Source organism: Misgurnus anguillicaudatus, chromosome 11 (genome assembly GCF_027580225.2).
Source record: "Misgurnus anguillicaudatus chromosome 11, ASM2758022v2, whole genome shotgun sequence".
Lineage (NCBI taxonomy): Eukaryota > Metazoa > Chordata > Actinopteri > Cypriniformes > Cobitidae > Misgurnus > Misgurnus anguillicaudatus.
The window spans coordinates 16,963,261-16,986,537 of NC_073347.2; the positions used below are offsets into that span (position 1 = coordinate 16,963,261).

At 35.0% G+C, this 23,277-nt stretch overlaps 2 protein-coding genes and 1 long non-coding RNA gene across 4 annotated transcripts in view; 1 reads left to right on the plus strand and 2 right to left on the minus strand.

The window, feature by feature from the left end:
* LOC129416763 (hyaluronan-binding protein 2) overlaps positions 1-23,277 on the minus strand; it is a 304,383-nt gene that overhangs the window by 270,274 nt on the left and 10,832 nt on the right. The window lies entirely within an intron of this gene.
* On the plus strand, positions 1,555-21,475 carry LOC129416766 (probable E3 ubiquitin-protein ligase TRIML1). Its single transcript, XM_055171151.2, has 7 exons — positions 1,555-1,928; positions 2,835-2,934; positions 3,031-3,128; positions 3,265-3,489; positions 17,595-17,614; positions 18,194-18,336; positions 20,640-21,475. The coding sequence occupies exons 3-7, from the start codon at positions 3,033-3,035 to the stop codon at positions 21,188-21,190; spliced, it is 1,035 nt and encodes a 344-aa protein (XP_055027126.2). The 5' UTR covers positions 1,555-1,928; positions 2,835-2,934; positions 3,031-3,032; the 3' UTR covers positions 21,191-21,475.
* LOC129444483 (uncharacterized) lies at positions 7,174-11,240 on the minus strand. 2 transcript variants are annotated; one of them, XR_012372146.1, is made up of 4 exons: positions 10,263-11,240; positions 9,700-9,764; positions 9,471-9,571; positions 7,174-7,527 (listed from the first exon to the last, which is right to left on the minus strand). It is a non-coding gene; the product is annotated as an uncharacterized lncRNA (long non-coding RNA). The 2 variants fall into 2 exon arrangements; XR_012372145.1 differs by having other exon boundaries at positions 9,700-11,240.

Genomic DNA, 23,277 nt, shown 5'->3' on the forward strand with positions numbered 1-23,277 from the left:
ACTATGTAGTTTTTTTTACCTTTAAATAATGTCTCTAAAATTTTTTCAGTGAATGAACAACTTTTAACTGGACAAATTGTACTGTTGCTGCAACCTGAGCAACCTTCTAGCTGCTACAAGCACACTCTGAAAGTGGCGGTGGAGGGTAGAGCACACAGCCCCGCCCCTCCCCCTGCCTGCAGAAGAGTGTCTGATACCAGGCACTGTTGCACTTTAACCACATGGGGGAGCTGTAAGTCATTTTTACATGGAAACTACATCGTGTTGCTTTAAGAAGTCCCTTATAAAATTAACTATGCTTTTTTGTGGTAAAAGTGTAATAACCAAAAAATTCAGTAGAAATTACAGTGTTACTTGCAGCTGGTTGCTAGTAAGTTTCTGTAGATTTAATTTATGTTATTTACTGGCAACATTTTGCTCAAAGCCAAATGAACATCAAACATTTACAAGTCTTTGTCTCTACAGAGCAAAACTAAAATAACAGCGTCATGCAAAGCATTCTGGGAAACAAAATCTGAAGCAAAAACAGAAAAAGGTTGATGATGATGTTTTGCATGAGGCTGTTGATGTATAATTTTATTCTGTGAAGATAATGACTTGCTAATATTTAATATTTATTTCACTTTGAACAAACTCTTGCTTGCCAGTAAATAACATACATTTAAATCTACAGTAAGTTACTGGCAACCAGCTGCAAGTAACACTGTAATTTCTACAGATTTTTTTACAGTGTGGTTTTCAGTGTATTGATTACTATTAGTAAAACCATGGTTAATTTTTATAAGAGGTAAACTGAGGATTATGTGGTTATGACACCCTTGACAGGTGACCCTATGAACAGGGCGAAGCACTGTTTAAAACTATACATTTTCTTGATTCAAACATTGTTGAAAACATTTGGGATAACAAAAAATGAAAGTGTACTCCTTATACTCAGTAATAACTGTTCAAATCAGTAAGATTAGCAGTACAGTTCATGGGAGTTTTCCAGTCAGCTGATTTATTAATAATAACCCATAAGTTGGTTAGTCATTACATGGATAGAATGTACATTCAAATTGTTTGCTTATCACTTTAAAAAAATAATGCAAACAAAAGATTTTTAATGTGGTTAATTGCCTTATTAATGACCCATTGAGCTAAACAAACAAATAAAAGCATTGAGTGTGCTTTAAATCACTACTTCTCTGTATTGCAGCAGCCCACATAGTTCACTCAGAGGAATAAAAAACAGAATATTAGATAAAATACAAACGTAAATGTAAGAGCCAAATTAATATGTTAATAATTTGTATATTATTATTGTTTGCTTATAGTGTTCATTTGCAAGTAATAACATTATTTTTAGAGGCAATTCTGATATGTCATATGTTTTAGTATTATTTCTTATGTTTCTGCATGATGTTTCTGTATGTATAATTTGTAAATGTGTTGTTTCCGTTTCGTTTCTGTATTCGCTACGCCCACTTGCGGTGGAACGAGTTTGCGCAGGTGCAGGTTAGAAAATAAGGAGAAACAGTTTTCTTACGTGTTGCTGTCTTTCGTGGATAAAACTTTTGGTTAAACGTTTAGGAAATACAAGATAAAGGTTTAAAAACTGTAATATTGTAATCGATACAAGAAACAAAGTGATCTTTGCATATTTTTGTGTTTATGTTTGGATGAAATCTTTTGACGTTTTGACTGACATCTATGATGAATAAGAACTATTTTTCCTGCCACGAGTGAAGTTAATCAACGACTTTGCACCTAGAGTAGATATTCTCTTATTAAGGTCCAGCAGCAGGGATTTAATTTGAGCTGACCAATAGACAGTCATATAGACAGACCATAAGGAAGGTAATAGTCAGGTCATGATTTTGCTGTCTAATGGTGGATAAATGTGGATTATGGCTCACAGAGGACCAGTGCTCAGCATTAATGCACAGGTACGGTAGTAGAGTTAACTGAGCAGTACATCACAAAATATATTACACCTTGTTTGTGCATTTTGTCCATGATGTATTCTACTTAAACAAAATGATAAAAATCTTTTTTTTGCAAAACGTGCTGCTACCATGATTGGATGTTTTGGGTTGTGGCAGGGAATAGCTGTGTGGTTGCTAGGATGTACTTGGTAGTTGCTTAGTCATATGCAAGCTTTGCTGCCATCTTGTGGATTGCTTTGTTTTCTGTTAAGATGAAAATAAGATTTACAATTTCTGTTCAAACTTCCTTTTATTTTTGTTCATTAAAAATAAAGGAGCTTCTTCACAGAAATGCCATAGATTAACCATTTTTGGTTCCTTAAATAACCATTTAGTCAAATGTTCTTTCAAAAAAAAAAAAAAGTATAATCCAAAGAACCTTGTTAAGCACCAAAACGTTGTCATCCACTTCTCTTCTTCTCACTGTCCTGAAATTCCATCTAACCTCTGTGCAACTGCATGAAGCCCATATAACTGACCTTGTCATTCTTTTCCCAGAATCCACTTATACTTCTACTCCACTGAAACCATTAACAGCCAAATTGTGGCGTGCACATGGACTGTATTACAAAGCCTGATTGCTATAAATCCACTTGGGAAAATGTCTCACAATTCTTTACTTCAAATACCACCTCTTAATATAGCTTAGAGAGGAGCCAGTATAAGATTGCACAGGTGGCATGCACTAAAGTGACATATGCGTCATAGTGATAAGTCAAGATGAATGGCATTCATCTATGGCAGGATTGTGCTACTGTGTAGCCACACATGTGATCTTCTTTCACTCTCTCTCTCTCTCTCTCTCTCTCTCTCTCTCTCTCTCTCTCTCTCTCTCTCTCTCTCCCCTGATGGGAGATCTACTAGTAGATTATTCCCAAAGGCTTTGTGTGAGCAACATAAGGATGTCCTTCACAGATCCTCTGTCACACTGACAGTTTGGGGAGTTGACGCAAAGGCTCAGTTTAAGGTAAGTTCTGCTGTTATTTTATTTCCTATAATTCATATAATTCTAGTTGTACCCTTCTGTATCTAGTGTCATGTGTTGTTTCTCTTCCCAAACAAGACATGGAGCAACACAATATCCAGGATCATCTGATTAGACAAAAGGAGTTGATCAAATATAGACTGAAGAAACTGAATGACAAGCAAAATGAAATCAAGGTAAGTTCATTGTTATTTTGTATTATTTGTATTGTTGTGGTTTACAAAAAATTATTTTTGAATTGCACGAATGATTAAAAAAATTTACATTTAAGACAATAAAAATGACCATTAATAATTTCTTCATCTCCCTCAGTCAAAATGCTTAGTGATGAGAGAAAACACAATGAAGAAGTATAAAGAGATGCAGAGAGTTCTGGAGGAGGACTGTAGGATTACTTTATCTCTGCTGGAGATAGAGGAGACGGCTACAGTTCATGCACTGGACGATCTCATTGATACAAACTGTGTCCTTCTCAAAGACATAGAATGGCAACTAAATCAAGGACTGATGGACAATGGCTTAAAGCCTGTTGAAAGGGTGAGCTTTTAGAAGAGAGAATCCATCACACACAACCAGAGCCGGATTAACCCAATGGCAAACTAGGCACGTGCCTAGGGCCCGATTGGCGGGATGGGGCCCAGACAGAGGGGGAATTTTTTTTTTTTTTTTACAAATGTCCCATCTACAATTTCGCAGCCGTCGGGCGGGATCCCCGTATGTCCAAAACAATTGTTTTTTCAGGAAATTAAAAAAAACGCCGTATTTTTTTAAGTTACTAAACATTATTTCATTAAAGACGAGCTTTATGACTCGGGAGCAGAGAGATACGAACTTATTCTCTCATTGATAAAAATGGTACGGACACAGACGTCGCCGCTGCCAGCAGTGTTCAACAAATACTGCGGTCACATTGAGCCTTAAAGACGATGCTTCAATAGTTAACCAAAGCTGACTGTAGTATACATCTTACTAAACTCGATTTTAAGTTTTACGATCTATAAGTGATGCAATACAAAACACGATGAGCGGACTGCTGTCTAATAAGTGGAAATGAATCTGCTCGCAAACTTACCTTCGTGGCTCACGGGCTTCCTTCTGCACAGAAGCATTACAGCTATCGAGTTTTAATAAATGTACTTAAACCTAACTATTTTCACTTGTTAGTGCCTAACAAACAGAAGTATTATATTAATTAAATAGCCATTTTATCTCCAATAAATAAAACATTAACTTGTGTTTAACATTCACAAAATAATTTAATGGTGGTATGCAAAACATTCAATTTAATTCAAAATTGAATTCAATAAAAACATTGCTGTGTTTTACATGCACAAAATAATTTAATGGTGGTATCCAAAACATTCAATTTAATTAAAGTATTATATTAGATACATTTTAAAAGTTCAATGCGAGTATGATAAGCCTAGTAATACGTAAATAATTAAAATACATCAATAACTGATATCATAGGTTAACACAGATAAAATCATAGTTAAGTATTTCTTTATTAAGCCCATTACTGAGTGTATTTGTGTTTGTGAGTTTATGACTGTTGTTGTCTGAGGTGGTGACTCGGATGGGGACGTCAGTCATCAGAATGGTTGATTTTCAAGTTCATCGTTCCACTCTGTACCTGACAGAGTTCCTTTAAGGACACAGACATGGTTGCTGCAAAAAATAAATAAATAAAGGACAAACGATCATTTCCCTACGTTATATAAGGCATCTTTGCGTACAATAACGAGGCAAAAAAAAAAAAACAGTTCCTTGCATAATAATTCATGACTGGAATGGCAGAACTAGCGGGGTCAAGATTTTTTTTTTCTTTAAGCCCCACAAAAATCACGTTAGATACCAAACATGATAACAAAACCAATGGATAGTGGCTAACTAAGTCAAATGCAAGCAATCTGTGTTTTAAATTCACTTCACAAACGTGAATAGCGTAAAGAAAAATCTAGCAGCCTCAGAAACGATACATTAGAGTTTAGCACTACCATTACTTTGAGATAAAACTGTTATACATAATATAAAAACTGTTATTATATAATTCATATAACTGAAACATAAATAACCAGTGTTTTGAGGACATTTACCTCAGTGGACGTGTTGCTCGACGATCGGATTTCGTTGCGATTCTCAATCTTGAAGAGAAATATGCAGCGAAGCTCTCCCGCGGATTACTGACACCTATTGGTTATTTACTGGTACTACTGCCTTAACAATGACACTCCCAATGGATAAGGTGAGGATAATTTAATCATAGATATGTATACAGGGCTCTCAAGTCTCACGCATTCACCGTGAGACTCACGCATTTCAGTAAGTTCACACGCTCACACGCCACACCTTGTATTTCTCACGCTGAAAAAATAAGAAAACTTTTCCCACTCTATACAATTAATGAACGAGGCACAGGAGAGAAGTTCTCTGCCGAGTTCATATCTGTCGAGCCGCGGACACGGTCACACTAGACATCCTGATATAATTGTCACCTACCAGCCAATCAGAAATCAGAATTTGTTGTTTCTGGGTAAATTTCGTGATCCTGCTGCAAGCACATTCGTTACTAGGCAACATAGATTCTCACGTCACACAGACGAAGTGGCAGTTGGAAGAGAAGAATCCGATGGACTAACTTGTTTGAAATGTATTGAACAGCATCGGAGAGAAAATGGCGGCGTGAAGTTGACAGTGTGAGTGAATCAGTCCGTGAACAATTTTTATGAAACATGTAATTTAAAGTGCATCTCTTGTAACATTACCTAAATTCTACTCGAAATCACTCTTTGATTATTTAGGGGTCTATTTTGATACTTTTTTTATCTTTCATGTTCTCATTTTGGATGTTAATTGTCGTCATTTAGCCCTATCCTTAATTTAGACGTTCGTTAGTCAGGCCTACACATTCGAGTTACGTGCTCGAACTGTTGAAAGAACGTATAAACTATGACAAAGGATAAAAAGCGTAAATCTAAGCTGATGGATCCATCTCTGGAACTTGGTGCAAATGTTACTGTGGACTTCGACTCGTGCTCGGGTTCAGTTGTTCCTCTGCCTGAAACTCCGATAAAGGAACCAGCGCACAAAAAAGGCAAAAACGTTGATGATGATGAAGAAGATCTGCATTCCCCTTTAGCCATGATGATAATAACATCACTCAAGTCTGTCATCAATGAAAGAGCCGACATCCTCGATAAAGGCATCGAAGAGATTAAGGTCTCTGTCGAATTTCTGAAAGAAGAAATTAAAGATGTAAAGGGGCGTGTGGAACGAGTTGATAAACGGATGACAAATGCTGAAAAACGAATCTGTGAATTGGAGAATAAAGTACAGGATCTCTCCAGATACAAAAGAAGATGGAATCTACGTCTCTACGGTTTACCTGAACAACCAGGAGAAAACATCAGGCAGAAGGTTCTGGATATATGCGATGCTGTTGTCCCAGCTTTTGCTGGTAAATCTCACGAGCTGATTGATGTGGTACACCGTTTGGGAAAAGTAAAGAGCGACGGCACTCTCCCATCTGGTCCAAAAAAAACTCGTGGAGTTATTCTTCAGTTCTCAATGCGTTATTTTCGGGATGCGCTCTGGAAAGCTGCAAAAAACTCTCATTATCTTGCTACGCATCACTTGCGTTTTGCAGAAGACTTGTCCCCCGAGGATCGCGTGCAGCGTAATAAACTTTGGCCACTTGTTGAGAAAGCCCGGCAGCAAGGGAACCGCGCCTACTTCGTTGGTCCAAACCCAGCAAGCAATTTTGCGGCTAATAGACGTCTAGTAGCCGTCTAAACACCCCTCTGACGTCTAGGCTAAAACAAGGCTAATTTTGGGCTGTCAGTGAAAATCTAGTAGACGTCTATCATAGCCCTAGTATAGACTAGTCATCAAAGAGACGGCTACTAAACGTCTACTTTTATACGTCTAATAGACGGTGAATGTGGGTCTAGGCTAATAAAAGGCTAATTTTGGGCTGTCAGTGAAAATCTAGTAGACGTCTATCATAGCCCAAGAATAGACTAGTCATCAAATAGACGGCTACTAAACGTCTACATATATACGTCTAATAGACGGTGAATGTGGGTCTAGGCTAATAAAAGGCTAATTTTGGGCTGTCAGTGAAAATCTAGTAGACGTCTATCATAGCCCAAGAATAGACTAGCCGTTAAATAGACGGCTATTAAATGAATACATGTGTGTGTCAAATAAACAGCAAAAGAATGGCTAAAGAATTCTTTTTAATCCATTAAAAAAGGTTCTCATAAACATGTAATCCTGCAATTTATTACAAAAAATAGTATTAATACAATAGAAATTCAGATAAGACAAAATGAAGAAAAACTACTTTTAACAAAAAGAATAAAAACAGTAACAAAATAAAAGCATAAATAACAAAATACAATTTTAAAAATGAAATAACATCTAAACATTAACAAACTATCTTCAGTTCACTTCAACTTATTAATTGTACTAATTTCTATACACCACGTCCTCCCTGGTGCCTGTTTGAAATGCCCCCCATTGCATCCTTCACTTCCAGTTCTGTTGCTGCTGGGAAGTTGTTCAACACAGCATCTGCCAAATATGAAAAGAATGCATGAGACAAGTATTTTTGCTTTATATTAAATGTGATAGTCATTCTCTTTGGAAAAAGTCATATATAAATATTGACAGGTCAACAACAGTAATCATATCGTTCTCATTACTACAAACACAAGTGCATGTTTCTCTGCGTGTGTTTAATGACATTCTGGAACTAGCAAAAGAGGCTTAAAGGCAGGGTATCTGCATTTTAGTTATGCTGGTTGAAAGTCTCCTCAAGTCTTGATAGCAATCACTATGTTAAGTTGTCTAATGTGTATTTTTATATATTTGTGTCATCTGTAAAAGGTGTAGGACCAAAAAACGTTCAACAAATCATTGAACCCCAACCGAATGCAATATTTGGACATGGGCCAGTTACCGTTTAAAGGTATTCCGAGATTTTCAGAGTCAAGGTTTTAAAAACCACATACCGTTTTCAATGTATGAACTGTGTTTACACAAAGTGAATTAAATCATGTAATTGAATTCATGTTTACATTTACAACTGAAAGATTATTATCATTTAAAGGCTTTATTTTAAACTGGCATAAATGTTGTTTGTTGTTTAAAATAAAATGTATTGTGTCCAGTTGAAAAGTTGATGTTTTAATACGCAGACATTTGAAAATAACACATTTTAGTGTCACAATGGCAATACCGCAACACCGTGGTATTTTTGCTTATGGTTATCATCCAGATTCTCATTTCGCCCCATGCCTAATTGGACGCATTAAATTTTTGCCCCTCTTCTGTGAACGTGTTTTGCATGCCACTTCACACCCTGTTCACGCTCTGTAAAAATAGGGAGAATCAAATAAACTTTCCTGCTGAATTGACACAGGAGCTACAAAACGAAAAACATTTTGAAACAACAAAAAAACATCTGGAGGAGCAAAGAGCAAAAACCCAAATTAACATTGGTAACTTCACTGCTTTTCTGCAAGATGGAAACAGCTACAGGTTTAAAAGGGTCGTTGCAGTGTTTCTTTTGGAAAGGTAGGTATGGAGTGTGATTCTATTTTGATGGATTCAGATTGTATTTTAATGAAACGTGTTGCTTATGTAGTTTGTGTTCCTTTACGAATTAGTGCAATGATATTTATCTTTTCAAATTTCTAAACGTGCTGCATTTAATTCGGATTAAAAGCAGTTGTTTATGTTGGTTATTTTGGTAATGTTATTCACTTTGTCAGTCTTACTGGTTAATGAGATAGGAGTGTGTTTCTGGTTGGTGGGTGTAGGCTAAAGTTAGTATTTTTCAAAATCAAATACCCTGCCCTTTAAAGGAATAGTCTATCCTTTTGCCATATTAAACTATGTTATTACCTCAACTTAGACAAATTAATACATATCTATCTTTTTTTAATGCGTGCACTGTATAGCGCATCGTGAATGTGTTAGCATTTAGCCTAGACCCATTAATTCCTATGGTACCAAACAGGGAAGCCACCAAACACTTCCTTGTTTTCCCTATTTAAGGAATGTTACATGAGGAGTTATACCAGTAAGTATGGTGCCACAAAATAAAACTTTTTTTGGTACCATAGGAATGAATGGGGCTAGGCTAAATGCTAACACATTAACAACACACTGTGCAGTGCACGCATTGAAAAAAGATAGGTATGTATTAATTCGTCTAGGTTGAGGTAATAACATAGCTTAATATGGCAAAAAGGGTAGACTATTCCTTTAAGATGCCAAGCATAAAATATTCACAATACAATCTTATGGACATAAAACAACTAAACAATATTGTATGGGTGAGTTAACTGTTGTATCGGCAAAGAGTAATTTAATCTGGGGCTTTTAATATTTAGAAAATATAAGGCAGTACCGGACTGTTGTCAATTACTCCTCACATAGCCTAATGTCATATTAAAAGTATTATTTTGTGAAACACCATTCAGCCTAAAACTACATACAAACACACTTACCTTTAATAACTGAGAACTGATGTTTTTTTTCAAATGCTTGCTTCTGCAGTGGACCACCACCATTCATGTTGAACTTTGAAATTAATGAATTTTAGGGAACTCTAAAATACAAAAGATAATGTTGTTAACAGTTGCAGACTGACATATTGTTTTGATTTTTTTGTGACCACATGAAAGACTGTGTTGACACCACAATGTCTGATTAATATTGCATGTTTATAGAATTTACCTGTCCAGCATTCTTCCGGCATGGTCTCTCAAGTTTCTCCCTCCAGTTTCGCACAGCTTTGACACCTGAATAGCACATGCATATGTCAGTAATTGTACAGTAATGTATGCTTCAGTGTACAAGTGTTTACCAACCTCTAAGGTTAATGCCCACTGACCTGCAAGTTTTCCCTCACTAACACAATAAAACTCTTTTTTCCAACAAACTGAAGGCCTGTAAGTTAAATCCATATGGAAAAATAGCTTTCCCCCTCAATCTATCTCTGTATGCATAATTGTTAAGCACAACTGCCTACATTACTGTAAGCAACACAGTGATAACTTAGCTAAGTTACTGCTGTTACTAAAAAGCAGCCTACAAATCACTTATGTTAATCTTCAGTTTAACGTCTGTTACATTTACCTCCACTATTTTATTACATTGCAGGTTGTACTGTTTAGGTTTTATAAAACATGGGTTACTTGCTCTAACGTTAAGCTACCCGCAAGAATGTCGCGATTCCAACAACAAATGAAGTAAATACATTTTAAACACATGTAAAATAAAATAATAAAAACACTTACAAGACCAAACGAGTGTGGAAGATTGCTTTCCTCCTGGCTGCTCGCTGGTGTTGATTTTCAAACAGCGGAAGTCTTTCTCGCGAGATTTGGCCTCGTGTTTGTGTACTGCAGCTGCCATCTAGCGGTTCGGAGTTGTAACTGCATTTTGTTTATCAATAATGAATGTTATGCGTGACAGCAGATTCAGATAAGAAAAATAAAACCAAACATCTGGAATTCACTGGTGTCTTTGCATGCCTGATGAAATATCATACATCTTGCAAGTTATTTTGACAAAAACAAAATTTTATTAAATTCAAGGTTATTCTGGGCTAAACATGGTTTGTTCGTAGTCGGTCTATTTATGAGCTAAATAGTGGCTATGTACGACGGTGCATAAAAGACTTTAAAGAAATGAAACAAACCTTGTAATAGCTGTTAACTTTGCTTACACAATGAAATACCATACATCTCACCAGTTATTTGGCAAAAACCACATGTAAAATAAATTAATGGTTATTTCTGGGCTAAACGTAGGTTATTCGTAGTCGGTCTATTTGTAAGCTAAATAGTGGCTAAGTACAGACGGTGCATAAAACACTTTAAAGAAATGAAACAAAATACCGTAATCGCTTTGAACTTTGTTTACATGATTAAATATCATACATCTCACAAATCATTTTGGAAAAACAACATGTAATTAAATTCATGGTTATTTCTGGGCTAAAAGTGGTTTATTCGTAGTCGGTCTATTTATGAGCTAAATTGTGACTACGTAACAGACGATGCATAAAACACTTTAAAGAAATGAAACGAAATACCTTGTAATCGCTGTTAACTTTGCTTACATGATGAAATAGCATACATCTCACAAAGTATTTTGTCAAAAACCACATGTAACCAAATTAAAGTTTATTTGGGCTAGATATGGGCTAGACACAGCCCGGCTATATCGGGTCTATACTGAAACGAGACGTTGAAATGACGGCTATTGCTTGCTGGGAAGGCTTACGTTGATGGCAAAGAACTTCTTTTGCAAGACATGGAGGTCGCTGATTGATTTGATTTAGGTGGTATTGCTAGTGGCATTGCTCTGCCTTTGTCGTCAAGGTCTTTGACTTAAGTTACAGCTTTTATTGTGATTTTCGACTTAAGTTACAGCCTTTGTCATGGTTTTTGACTTAAATGACGGCTCTCAATTTTCAAAATCCTCATTGAAAGGTTAACAGTTTATAAGAAAGGACAAAGGGAAAGAAAAAAAAGGAAGAGAGAAAAAAATATATATGTTATTATTATTATTTTATTATTATTTATTTATTTTTAATTTTTTTTACATTTTTTTCGTTCTCTCTCTCGATTTGACCCTAATCTATTTGTTTACGAGTAATTTTCTATTTACAGGTTGTCATGGTCTGACTCGCTTGTTACAGTTCTGGTATTATATTGTTCTAATGTTTCCTAAACTTTCTGTTTACTCAATTAATGCACGTGGGTTACGTAATGATATAAAACGTAAAGCTATTTTTTTGTATGCTAAATCTCTTAGCTCTGATTTTTGTTTCATACAAGAGTCTCATGCAAACTCAAGTGATTTAAAATTTTGGAAATCACAATGGGGTGATGATTTGTTTTCTTCTTATGGTTCTAATCTTTCAGCAGGAGTCTTAACTTTAAAGCACAAGTTTAAGGGTAAAATTATAGAGACAATCTCTGATCCTGAAGGTCACTTTCTTTTTCTATTAGTTACCTTAAATGATTGTTTTTTTGTTCTCTGCAATATCTATGGATTTAACAATGCAAAAAATAACTTGAAACTGTTTAATTCAATAGAAACACACTTAAACTATTTTAAATCTAAATATTCTAATTTGTATATTATTTTGGGTGGAGACTTTAATGAAACTATGAACAGCTCTTTGGATAGATCACCACCTAGAATATCTAATGGATCATCAGGCCTATGTGAACTGATTTCTGGTTTTGGTCTGACTGACATTTGGAGGGAAAAACATCCTCATGCTTCACAGTTTACCTGGTCTAACAGCTCTGGTTCATTGAGGTCTAGGATTGACTTCTGGTTAATATCTGACTCTCTATCTGATTATGTTGATAAGGTTGAAATTTTGCCTACTCCACTGTCCGATCATAAATCTATTTTTCTATCCTTTGATAACTCATCTTACTCAAGAACATATAGTTCATATTGGAAACTAAACTCTGCTTTATTAGAGGATGAGGAAACATGTCTATCTATAATTTCTAAAATTCAACTCTTTTTTTAATAAAGCTCAAGCTGAAAATAATTTTAGTTCTAATTGGGAGCTATTAAAATACAATATTAGATTAATGTTATTTAAAGTTGGATCTCTAAAAGCCAAGCAATATAAATCAGAGGAACTTAATATTGTTAAGAGAATTGTCTGTCTCTCCTGTATCCCCTTTGAAAACTTATCAAATGTTCAAAAAGTAGAATTAGCTGAACTTCAAAATTCATTAGATAACCTGTATATAGGTAAAGCAAAGGGTGCTTTTGTTCGTTCAAGGAGAAGATGGATGGAAGAGGGTGAAAGAAATTCCAATTTTTTCTTTAGATTAGAAAAACAGCGTAATCATCTTAATTCCATAAATAGTCTCAACATTAATGGTGTGATTATAAAAGATCATAAAGACATTTCTAAGCATTGTGAAGACTTTTATAAAAATCTCTATCGTTCTAGACACTCTCCACAAAATTTAGATTTATTTTTTAATTCTCTTGACACAGACCGTATCTCTAAAATTGATGATGTTGGAAAAAGTCTTTGTGACTCTCCTATTCAATTAAAAGATGTTTCTGAGGCAATCGACAAGTTGAAACTTAACAAATCTCCTGGAAATGATGGTCTGACATCAGAATTCTATAAGAAATTCTCAAATTCTCTTTCTCCATTTCTTCTCCAAGTGTATTTAGAAAGCCTTAAAAAAGGAACTCTCCCAAGTTCTATGACTCAAGGTGTTATTAATCTGATTCCTAAACCTCAAAAGGATCATGCTCTACTTGATAATTGGCGCCCGATAAGCTTATTAAATAACGATTATAAAATACTAGCCATAATTTTTGCTAAAAGAATTAAATGTGTATTAGATAATATAATAGATGATTTTCAGTCGGGTTTCATGAAAGACAGACTTATCTCAAACAATATTAGACTTGTTCTTGATATTTTAGATTATTCGGATCTGATCCCTGATGACGGTTTTTTACTTTTTCTTGATTTTTATAAAGCTTTTGATTCTGTTGAGTTTCCTTTTATTCTTAAATCTTTGAATATTTTTGGTTTTGGCCCCAATTTTATCAATGCAATGCAAACTTTGTACAATAATGCCAATGCCTCAATTAAATTACAACATGGCACCACTCAAAGATTTAATTTAGGCAGAGGCATCCGTCAAGGTTGCCCAATATCGCCATATCTGTTTCTGCTTCCTATGCAATTATTAGCCATCCACATTCAATCTAGTGAGTTAAAAGGTATTTCTATATTAATAAGCCAACTGGCTGATGACACGACTTTATTTCTTAAAAATAAAGAACAAGTTTCTGTAGCCTTAAATATAATTGATCTCTTTTCATCTGCTTCTGGTTTAGTTCTTAATATTCACAAATGTGAACTTCTATCTATAAAAGATTCTGCCAATGATAAAGTTTGTGACATTCCAATTAAATCTGAAGTTAAATACTTGGGTATAATTATCTGTAAAGATCAAAAAAGAAGATCAAAACTGAATTTTGATCCTCTTATTCTTTCTATTCAACGCAAATTTAATTCTTGGTTACAGCGTGATCTGTCTATTTCAGGTAGAGTGTTACTTTCCAAAGCAGATGGATTATCTCGGGTTATTTATCCTGCAATGGCTCTGGATGTTCCTGTGCAGATTTGTAGAATGCTGGACAAATTGATAGTAAACTTTGTTTGGAAATCTAAAAAACATTTAATTAAAAAGAGTGTTATGATAGCTGATCGGACAATGGGTGGATTTGACTTAGTGGACTTTTCCACTTTGAATAATTCTTTCAAGGTTAAGTGGATAAAATCTTTCCTGAACAATCCTACATCTTTTTGGAATATTATCCCAAATTATATTTTTAGTTCAGTTGGAGGTTTGCATTTTTTGTTGCGTTGCAATTATAACATTTCCAGAATACCTTTAACTTTGTCCAGTTTTCATAAACAGGCCTTAATATGCTGGTCCCTGATATATAACTATAAATTTTCTCCACATAACTATTTTATCTGGAACAACCAAAATATTAAATATAAAAATAAGTCTCTTTTCTTAAATAATTGGTTTGATAAAAATATACTTTTAGTGAGTCAACTGTTAGATGAGAGGGGTGTCTTGCTCTCTTATGAACATTTTATGCAAATTTTTTCTTTTCCAGTCCCCCCAAGAGAATATGCCATTGTTTTTGGGGCAATTCCTGATTGTGTGAAACCTTTAGTCAATCCTGGCCCTAAAGGTCTGTTATGTTCTTCTTTTATATTTGATAATACTAATCTATTTGTTGATCAAAATCTTTTCAGTAGTTTATCAAACAAAAAAATCCGCTCAATCCTTAACAGAGATCAGATATCTTTACCTGCTTGCGTAAGCTTTTGGAATAATAAATTTGATGATATAGTATGGGAAGATTTCTGGCTCCTTAAGGAAAAAATATTTTTACCTAATAAAGTGGTTGAGATTTCCTTTAAAATTATACACAACTGCTACCCAGTTAATTATAACTTTGCTAAATTCAATAATTATATTTCCCCCGTGTGCACCGATTGTCATCAGGCTGATGAGACAATCCTTCATTTATTTTGGGAATGTATATACTGCAAAATATTTTGGGTTGACTTTTCAAATTTTGTTAAAAGATTTCTTTCTGTAAATTTCTGTTTAAACCAAAAAATTGTGTTCTTTGGTGAAACTATGAGATTAGACCCTTGTCATTTTAAATTTATTCTTAACCTGCTGCTTCTCCTTGCTAAATTTTATATTCACAAATGCAAATTCTCAAAGAAAACTCCCTCTTTTTTCATATTTAAGAAAGATGTTGATATATATTTAATTTCCTTGAGGAATTCAAAAAATACTGTTGCTTGTAAGACTCTACAATGGTGTCAATCCTTTCAGCTAACTTAATTATCTTTATTTTTATGTTTATGTAATGTAACCCACGATGTTATGTTATGTACTCTTTTCCATATATTGTACTGTTCTGTATATTTTTTGTTTAATCATAAAAAAAAAAAAAAAAAAAAAAAAAAAAAAAAAAAAAAAAAAAAAAGAGAAGAATCCGATGAAAGCGGTAGGTAACGCATTCTTTTTTATAGCAATTTGATTTTACGATTCTTGGATGACATCACAAAAATGTGATCAAAGATAATAAAAACTGTTGTTGGGAAATATAGCCGAGGTAAATTATTATTGATTAAAAAAATCGAACTGCTTTGCAATCAGAATTAGCTTTAACTTTAGGAAAGTACTAAACACTAGAGGCTACCTGAAACAATCCCAGGTGAAAAATATTATAGGAAATACTATAGTGTTTTTGAACCATACTAATAGTATAGTAAATTTTAGTATATTATAGTATTTACAACACTTTGTTAATGATTGCTACAGCATACTCTGTATCAACTATAGTAGTGAACTGATAAACTGTAATAAATACTCTAACGTTAGTATTCTTTAGTTTATACTACAGTAATCTGTAGTGTATATTCTAGTATATTATACCCTATAGTTGTAGACAATGTAGTACAGTATTGGATAAAGTAATACGTTTATATTACTATAGTTGTTATGTTATCACAGCAACTATAGAATTACCACAACAAATTAATTCAAGTACATTACTATAGTACGGGTCAAAAACACTATAGTATTTACTATAAATTACTATAGTATTTTTTTCACCTGGGAATGGAAAGGACAAGATATTTCATTTTCATTTATTTCATTATTTTCAAATTATACTTTATTCATACTCTTTTTAGCTATTCAGCTATACTCTGGCTTTTATTTTATTAATGTTTATATCCTGCCAATGTATACATTAATCATTGCATTTATCTGTTTAAAAGATGTCACACATACACACCTTGTATTGTAAGTATGCTCAGGGCAAGTTCTGCAATGTTGCTGTTCAGTTGGCTCATTTGGGGCAATTTTTTATATATTTGTATTTTTGAAATAAAACAATGTATTTAATTTCTATGACTTTGTCTTTAATTAGATTTCCCAACTGTTATAATTTCTATTTGTGCTAATCAATTATAAACAATATATTAAATTTAACTGCTACCAAAAACCTGAGAGAATTGGTTGGGGCAGAGGGGTCGCTGCTGCAAATATTTAAGTGGCTCCTCCCCTAACAGATGAAATCTCACTCCAAACTTTTGATAAAACTTGAGAGCCCTGTGTATAAAGGCTAGATGGCTCAAGGCGGAGTCCCTAACGGCATCACCTGGCGGCCATCTTACGACAGGGCGCTCGCTCACTCGTATCATTGAGTTTAATGGTGCAGGTACTTTTAAATGACCATAACTTGCTCAATTTTCTACCGATTTTCAAACGGTTTGGGTTTTTACAAACGTTATTAACGTGGCTATAATTCTGGATGCTTTAACATGTTTCATGAATTTATTTTTTATTTTTAGTATAGGTATGCAGTGTCATAGGTACATCTTTGACGTTTATAACAAACCGAACCGTTTGAAAATCGGTAAAAAATTAAGCAAGTTATGGTCATTTAAAAGTACCTGCATCATTAAAACTCAATGCTACGAGTGAGCGAGCGCCCTGTCCTAAGATGGCCGCCAAAATGCGGACGTTGCACTCCATTGGCCAGCAGCGCGGACGAGCCATCTAGCCTTTATACATATCTATGAATTTAATAGCATTTAATAGAGCCGTGTAATGACGTATAAATAATAAATTTAGCAAAAAATTGTCTGATAGACTGGTTAATATACAACACATTACTTAATTTGGTATACAAACAACCAATTTGTAACCAAAGACTAGGCTATGTAAAATGTGAATTAACTTTTATTAGTAACTTTGGTAAGTTTCAGATTTCAATTCATAAATAACCTCGATGGGGGGGGGGGCAAAAAATGCAGCCTGCCTAGTGTAGTCCATTTATTTAATCCGGCTCTGCACACAACTACTGTTCTCACGTATTTAAATAAACTAAAAATATGAATGGCATTGACTCTCAGCCAATCAGCTGTGATCACAAAATTTATGTTACTCAGCTTACATTCTTAACCGTGGCAATACAGTCTCACTATAGTTACCTTTTCTTATTCTCTATTATAGGTCACAATGTTTGACAACAGGTATGTATATTTAGAAGCCCTCTGTGAGTGCCGCAGGGATGCGTATTTTTGTAGACTAACCCGGAAGTAAGCGGGATACTGGTTCCCTTGCAAAAAAGCCTATTCATTTAGACTTTGGGATTACAGCTAAATTTCCAAGCTGCCATTTATTATACACTAAAAGTAAATGATGACTATGGCTGTCAATCAAAATATCAAAGCAAGACTTTCAGTGCATGCTTCATACATACTTACATTTTTCACACTTACTTAAATACTGATATTAATGTGTTTAAACTATATTTTTTGGAAATCAATCAAAGAGAAAATTGTTTTATGACCATGCTTTGACTGACAGCACATCTTATCTACATTGGCATTAATCTTGTTCATAAGAGATCATGTTTATTTGTAGTTATGAAAAACTGCACAAGCTTGCTGGCTTGTAGGCTTTTTTAAGTTTGTTTTTATTCTTTTGTGCTGAATAATTCTGAATAATATATAAATGATTTGGGAAAATCCACAGATTATATGTAGAACTTCTTTTTAATATATAGAGGTAGGTATTATTTGCAGTGCTGATCTCTGTTTTATTGGCAGGGTACAGGAACTGCTAAGAACGACAGACCCAGGTCTGGTAAAGCTTGATGAGGCAAAAGCAGATCAGCTACTGGGCCTAACCAACAATCTACTGCTGTTTATCCGTTCTCAGATACCTATTGCTAAGAGGTTGCTGAAGACCTGTGAGTTGTTGTGCATAACACATATAGGACAGGGCTTATCCGAGTCCCAGACTAAAATGAATGTTTGACCTGTCTTAATTTAGGAACATCTTGCACTAACATATCTTAACATATATCAGTGCCATTGTTTGGTCTAAGGTCGTAAAAACTACTTAAATGTCCTAATATACAGTACATACACCCTGATATTTTGCAAGTTCTCCCACTTAGAAATTATGGAGGGGTCTGAAATTGTCATCATAGGTGCATGTCCACTGTGAGAGACATAATAAAAAAATCCAGAAATCACAATATATATATTTATTTGTATGATACAGCTGCAAATAAGTATTTGAACACCTGTCTATCAGCTAGAATTCTGACCCTCAAAGACCTGTTAGTCTCCTTTTAAATGTCCACCTCCACTCCATTTATTATCCTAAATTAGATGCATCTGTTTAAGGTCATAAAGACACCTATCCACCCCATACAATCAGCAAGAATCCAACTACTAACATGGCCAAGACCAAAGAGCTGTCCAAAGACACTAGAGACAAAATTGCACACCTCCACAAGGCTGAAGGGCTACGGGGAAATTGCCAAGCAGCTTGGTGATAAAAGGTCCACTGTTGGAGCAATCATTAGAAAATGGAAGAAGCTAAACATGACTGTCAATCTCCCTCGGACTCAATGATCCTATGAAAGGTGAGAAATCAGCCCAGAACTACACAGGAGGAGCTGGTCAATAACCTGAAAAGAGCTGGGACCACCGTTTCCAAGATTACTGTTAGTAATACACCAAGACGTCATGGTTTGAAATCATGCATGGCACGGAAGGTTCCCCTGCTTAAACCAGCACATGTCCAGGCCCGTCTTAAGTTTGCCAATGACCATTATGATGATCCAGAGGAGTCTTAGGAGAAAGTCATGTGGTCAGATGAGACCAAAATAGAACTTTTTGGTCATAATTCCACTAAACGTGTTTGGAGGAAGAAGAATGATGAGTACCATCCCAAGAACACCATCCCTATTGTGAAGCATGGGGGTGGTAGCATCATGCTCTGTGGGTGTTTTTCTGCACATGGGACAGGGCGACTGCACTGTATTAAGGAGAGGATGACCGGGGCCATGTATTGTGAGATTTTGGGGAAAATCCTCCTTCCCTCAGTTAGAGCATTGAAGATGGGTTGAGGCTGGGTCTTCTAACATGACAATGACCTGAAGCACACAGCCAGGATAACCAAGGAGTGGCTCTGTAAGAAGCATATCAAGGTTCTGGCGTGGCCTGCAGTCTCCAGACCTAAACCCAATAGAAAATCTTTGGAGGGAGCTCAATCTCTATGTTTCTGAGCGAGAGGCCAGAAACCTGACTGATCTAGAGAAGATCTGTGTAGAGGAGTGGTCCAAAATCCCCCCTGCAGTGTGTGCAAACCTGGTGAAAAACTACAGAAAAGTTGACCTCTGTAATTGCAAACAAAGGCTACTGTACCAAATATTAACATTGACTTTCTCAAGTTCAAATACTTATTTGCAGCTGTATCATACAAATAAATAGTTATAAAATCATACATTGTGATTTTTTTTTTAGAGTATGTCTCTTACAGTGGACATGCACCTACGATGACAATTTCAGATCCCTCCATGATTTCTAAGTGGGATAACTTGCAAAATAGCAGGGTGTTCAAATACTTATTTTCCTCACTGTAACTAAGGCGTAGTCCTGGATTCTAAAACCCTGTCCTGGAAACTGCTCATCTGGTCCTGTCGATAATTTTTAAGCATATATATAAGCAGTCGCCTGTGAAATCCATGTGTTTTACTTACTGCTTTCACTTTATTTTCAATCTTTAACATGGCCTTACTTAGTCAGTATTAAAGATATACTTGAAGGGGTGTTCATAAGACTGACATGCCACCTTCATAATCATGACATGACACAGTCATGAACATGAAGGAGATTTTATGCACATTTATGACAATTGTCGTTAGGTGTCATTTGTTCAATTATGTGATTTTTAATGCAAAGATGACATTGTTTAAATTGTCTTTGTTATGACAACAACTTGACATAAACCAATACATTGTGTAGGATGTTTTTATATAAAAATTACTTTAGCTGGGTTTTCACAGGCAGAGTCACAAATGACCAAAACATGTAAGCAGTCGAAAAAAAGTGGAAGTGAAGTGCATTTTCACAAAAATCAGCCCTGTGATTTGACATTAGGCACAAAGCAGAAGGTTTCAGTATGTGTTATATGCAATATAAAAGCATTCTTGCAGGTAAAACAGGTTTTAATTCCTTTCATCCCATCTTAATTGTGCAGATTCCACAGAAGTGATCTTAGATCCCACCACTGCCCACCCAAAGCTGATTATTTCATCTGCAGGGGACTGTGCCACTTTTACAGATGTATGGCAGGATGTCCCCGAGGACAAGGGACGCTTTGACACCACCCTTAACGTTCTTAGCCTTCAGAGCTGGGACTCAGGTCGCCATTATTGGGAGGTCGATGTTAGTGAGAAGTTATACTGGGAGCTGGGTCTCACCTACCCTTCCATCTCAAGAAAAGGTCAAAAGGAGGACTGCTGGTTAGGCCGACATGCTGATTCCTGGTGTCTGGAGTATTTTGATGGAGACTACAATGCCTGGCATGGAGGTACCGCCCATCCTTTACCCATTTCAACATGCTTTCGGCGGATAGGGATTCTCTGCAGCTTTTATGGAGGTCTGGTGACATTTTTAGGAGTGGATAGCATGACACCACTGTACTCATTCTGTACTGGAACATTTACAGATGCTCTACATTTGGCATTGTGTCCAGGTCACGATCTTCAGGGGACAAACGCGAGACCTATTAAAATCTGTCAATCATAACATTTTTTAAATACGGCATGGGTTATTTCTTACGTACGTGTGTAGAAGTACTGTAGTTGTTACTGTTGCACAAGTTTGTCTGCGTTCACAATTACATTTCTGAGTAACTTGGTTTGTTTGTTTGCCAGAAGTGAAAATTACAGTTATACTATTTGTTTAGCTTTGCTATAGCTGTGTTGTAACATTTCTTTTTTTCATAAGAAACTTTGGTAACACTTTACTTGAAGGGGTGTTCATAAGACTGACATGACACATTCAAAATCATGTGCTATGAACATGAAGGAGATTTTATGCACATTTATGACAACTGTCATTAAGTGAGATTCGTTCAGTTATGTCATTTTTAATGCAAAGATGACATTGTTTGAGATGTTTTTGTTATGACAACTTGACAATAACCAATACATCATAACTTGTTATGACAACTTTACTTGACATTATCAAACAACGTAAGTGACCATTTTTAGTGATACAAATTGAATTTGTCATTAAAATGTCATTAAAGCGTAACTAAACCCCTGGTCAGAGCCTGACTCCACCCACTGGCAATATTTGAAAAATGAAAGAAAAGTAGGCAGATCCCAACAGAGATAGAGGGGATGACCTAAGCTCGTACCAAGTGTGTGATGAGATCGTAACAAGGGCATGGTAAGCTTGAAACTGCTTACGTCACGAGTCATTTTTTGGACCCAACATCCAATAGGAAAATTCAACTGCAGTAGCCACCGTTCAACCTGAAGAGGGCAGCACTCAGACGTTTTTACACCATATATTGTAGTATTGAAACACTTTATATCCAAATGTCAAAAAACGTACTAAAATCAATGAACAGTAATAAACCATCATTCTTACAGATCAGTAACTAAAAAAAAGTTGGATTAGGGTTTAGTACTCTTTAAGTGTTTATAGCCTGTCATATAGTTTTATAACACATCATCAATATTTTTCTTGACCTCAACTACCGTGGCACAAATATAATTTGTCATTAAAATGTCATTAAGTGTTAATGGTTTTATAACAACATCATGAATATTCTTTAGTTCATAATGTTTTTCTCACATGTGTTTAATAATTATAAATTGATAAAATGATACTTTATTGCATTTGGAGACCGATTCAACTAAAATTAAATGAAAACAGTACAATAATGGTTAAGCCATGCAGCGTTGGGTCCATATTGCTGCAAAGTTAATAACATTAAATTTAATTGATTAAATGTTTTGAAGAACATGTTCTGTTAGTTGTCCGTTTTTATGTATTGTACACATACAAGTTAAGTGTAATATTTTAACGTGTCTGTTGCATATTGTTAAGGTATATAAAATTATTTGACAAAATATTAACACTTAATGACATTTAAATGACAGTTTAATGTAATGTTAACCCATAAAGGTAAGTTCGATAATTATTATGCTATGTCATGTTTATGACTGATTTATGACAAGTTATGATATATTGGTTTAGGTCAAGTTGTCATAACAAAGACAATTCAAACAATGTCATCTTTGCATTAAAAATCACATAATTGAACAAATGAGATTTAATGACAGAAATCTCCTTCATGTTCATGACACGAGTCATGTCATGATTATGAAGGTGTCATGCCAGTCTTATGAATACCCCTTTAAGTAAAGTGTTACCGAAACTTTTTAATGCAGAATTTGGTTCATTTAAACAGCACTCTAAACCAGAAAATCTTTTTATATATAAAAATAACACTGTTAAGTGTTACAACAGGCATGATTTTATCCATCATCGTGGTATTATGTGGATAGTGTAGCTAAGCAGGGCAAAAAGCAATATAGCTGGAAGATATTTGAATAGTGACTGCTTGCACATAATTTATTATTACGAGTAGGTATGTTTTTGGCGTATTGATTAACATTTGAAAAAAACATGGCTATACTACAAAAGCCATGCCTATGGGAACCTATTGTAAATTTATGGTGTGGTCACATGGTTTGACAACTTTAATAACCATAGTTTTAATTGTACTAATACCATTGTTAATTTTTGTAGAGGTTCAAACTGGAATGGGATTGTACAAACAGAGTAAATATTTTCTCTTCACGTTTTACAAAACTTAA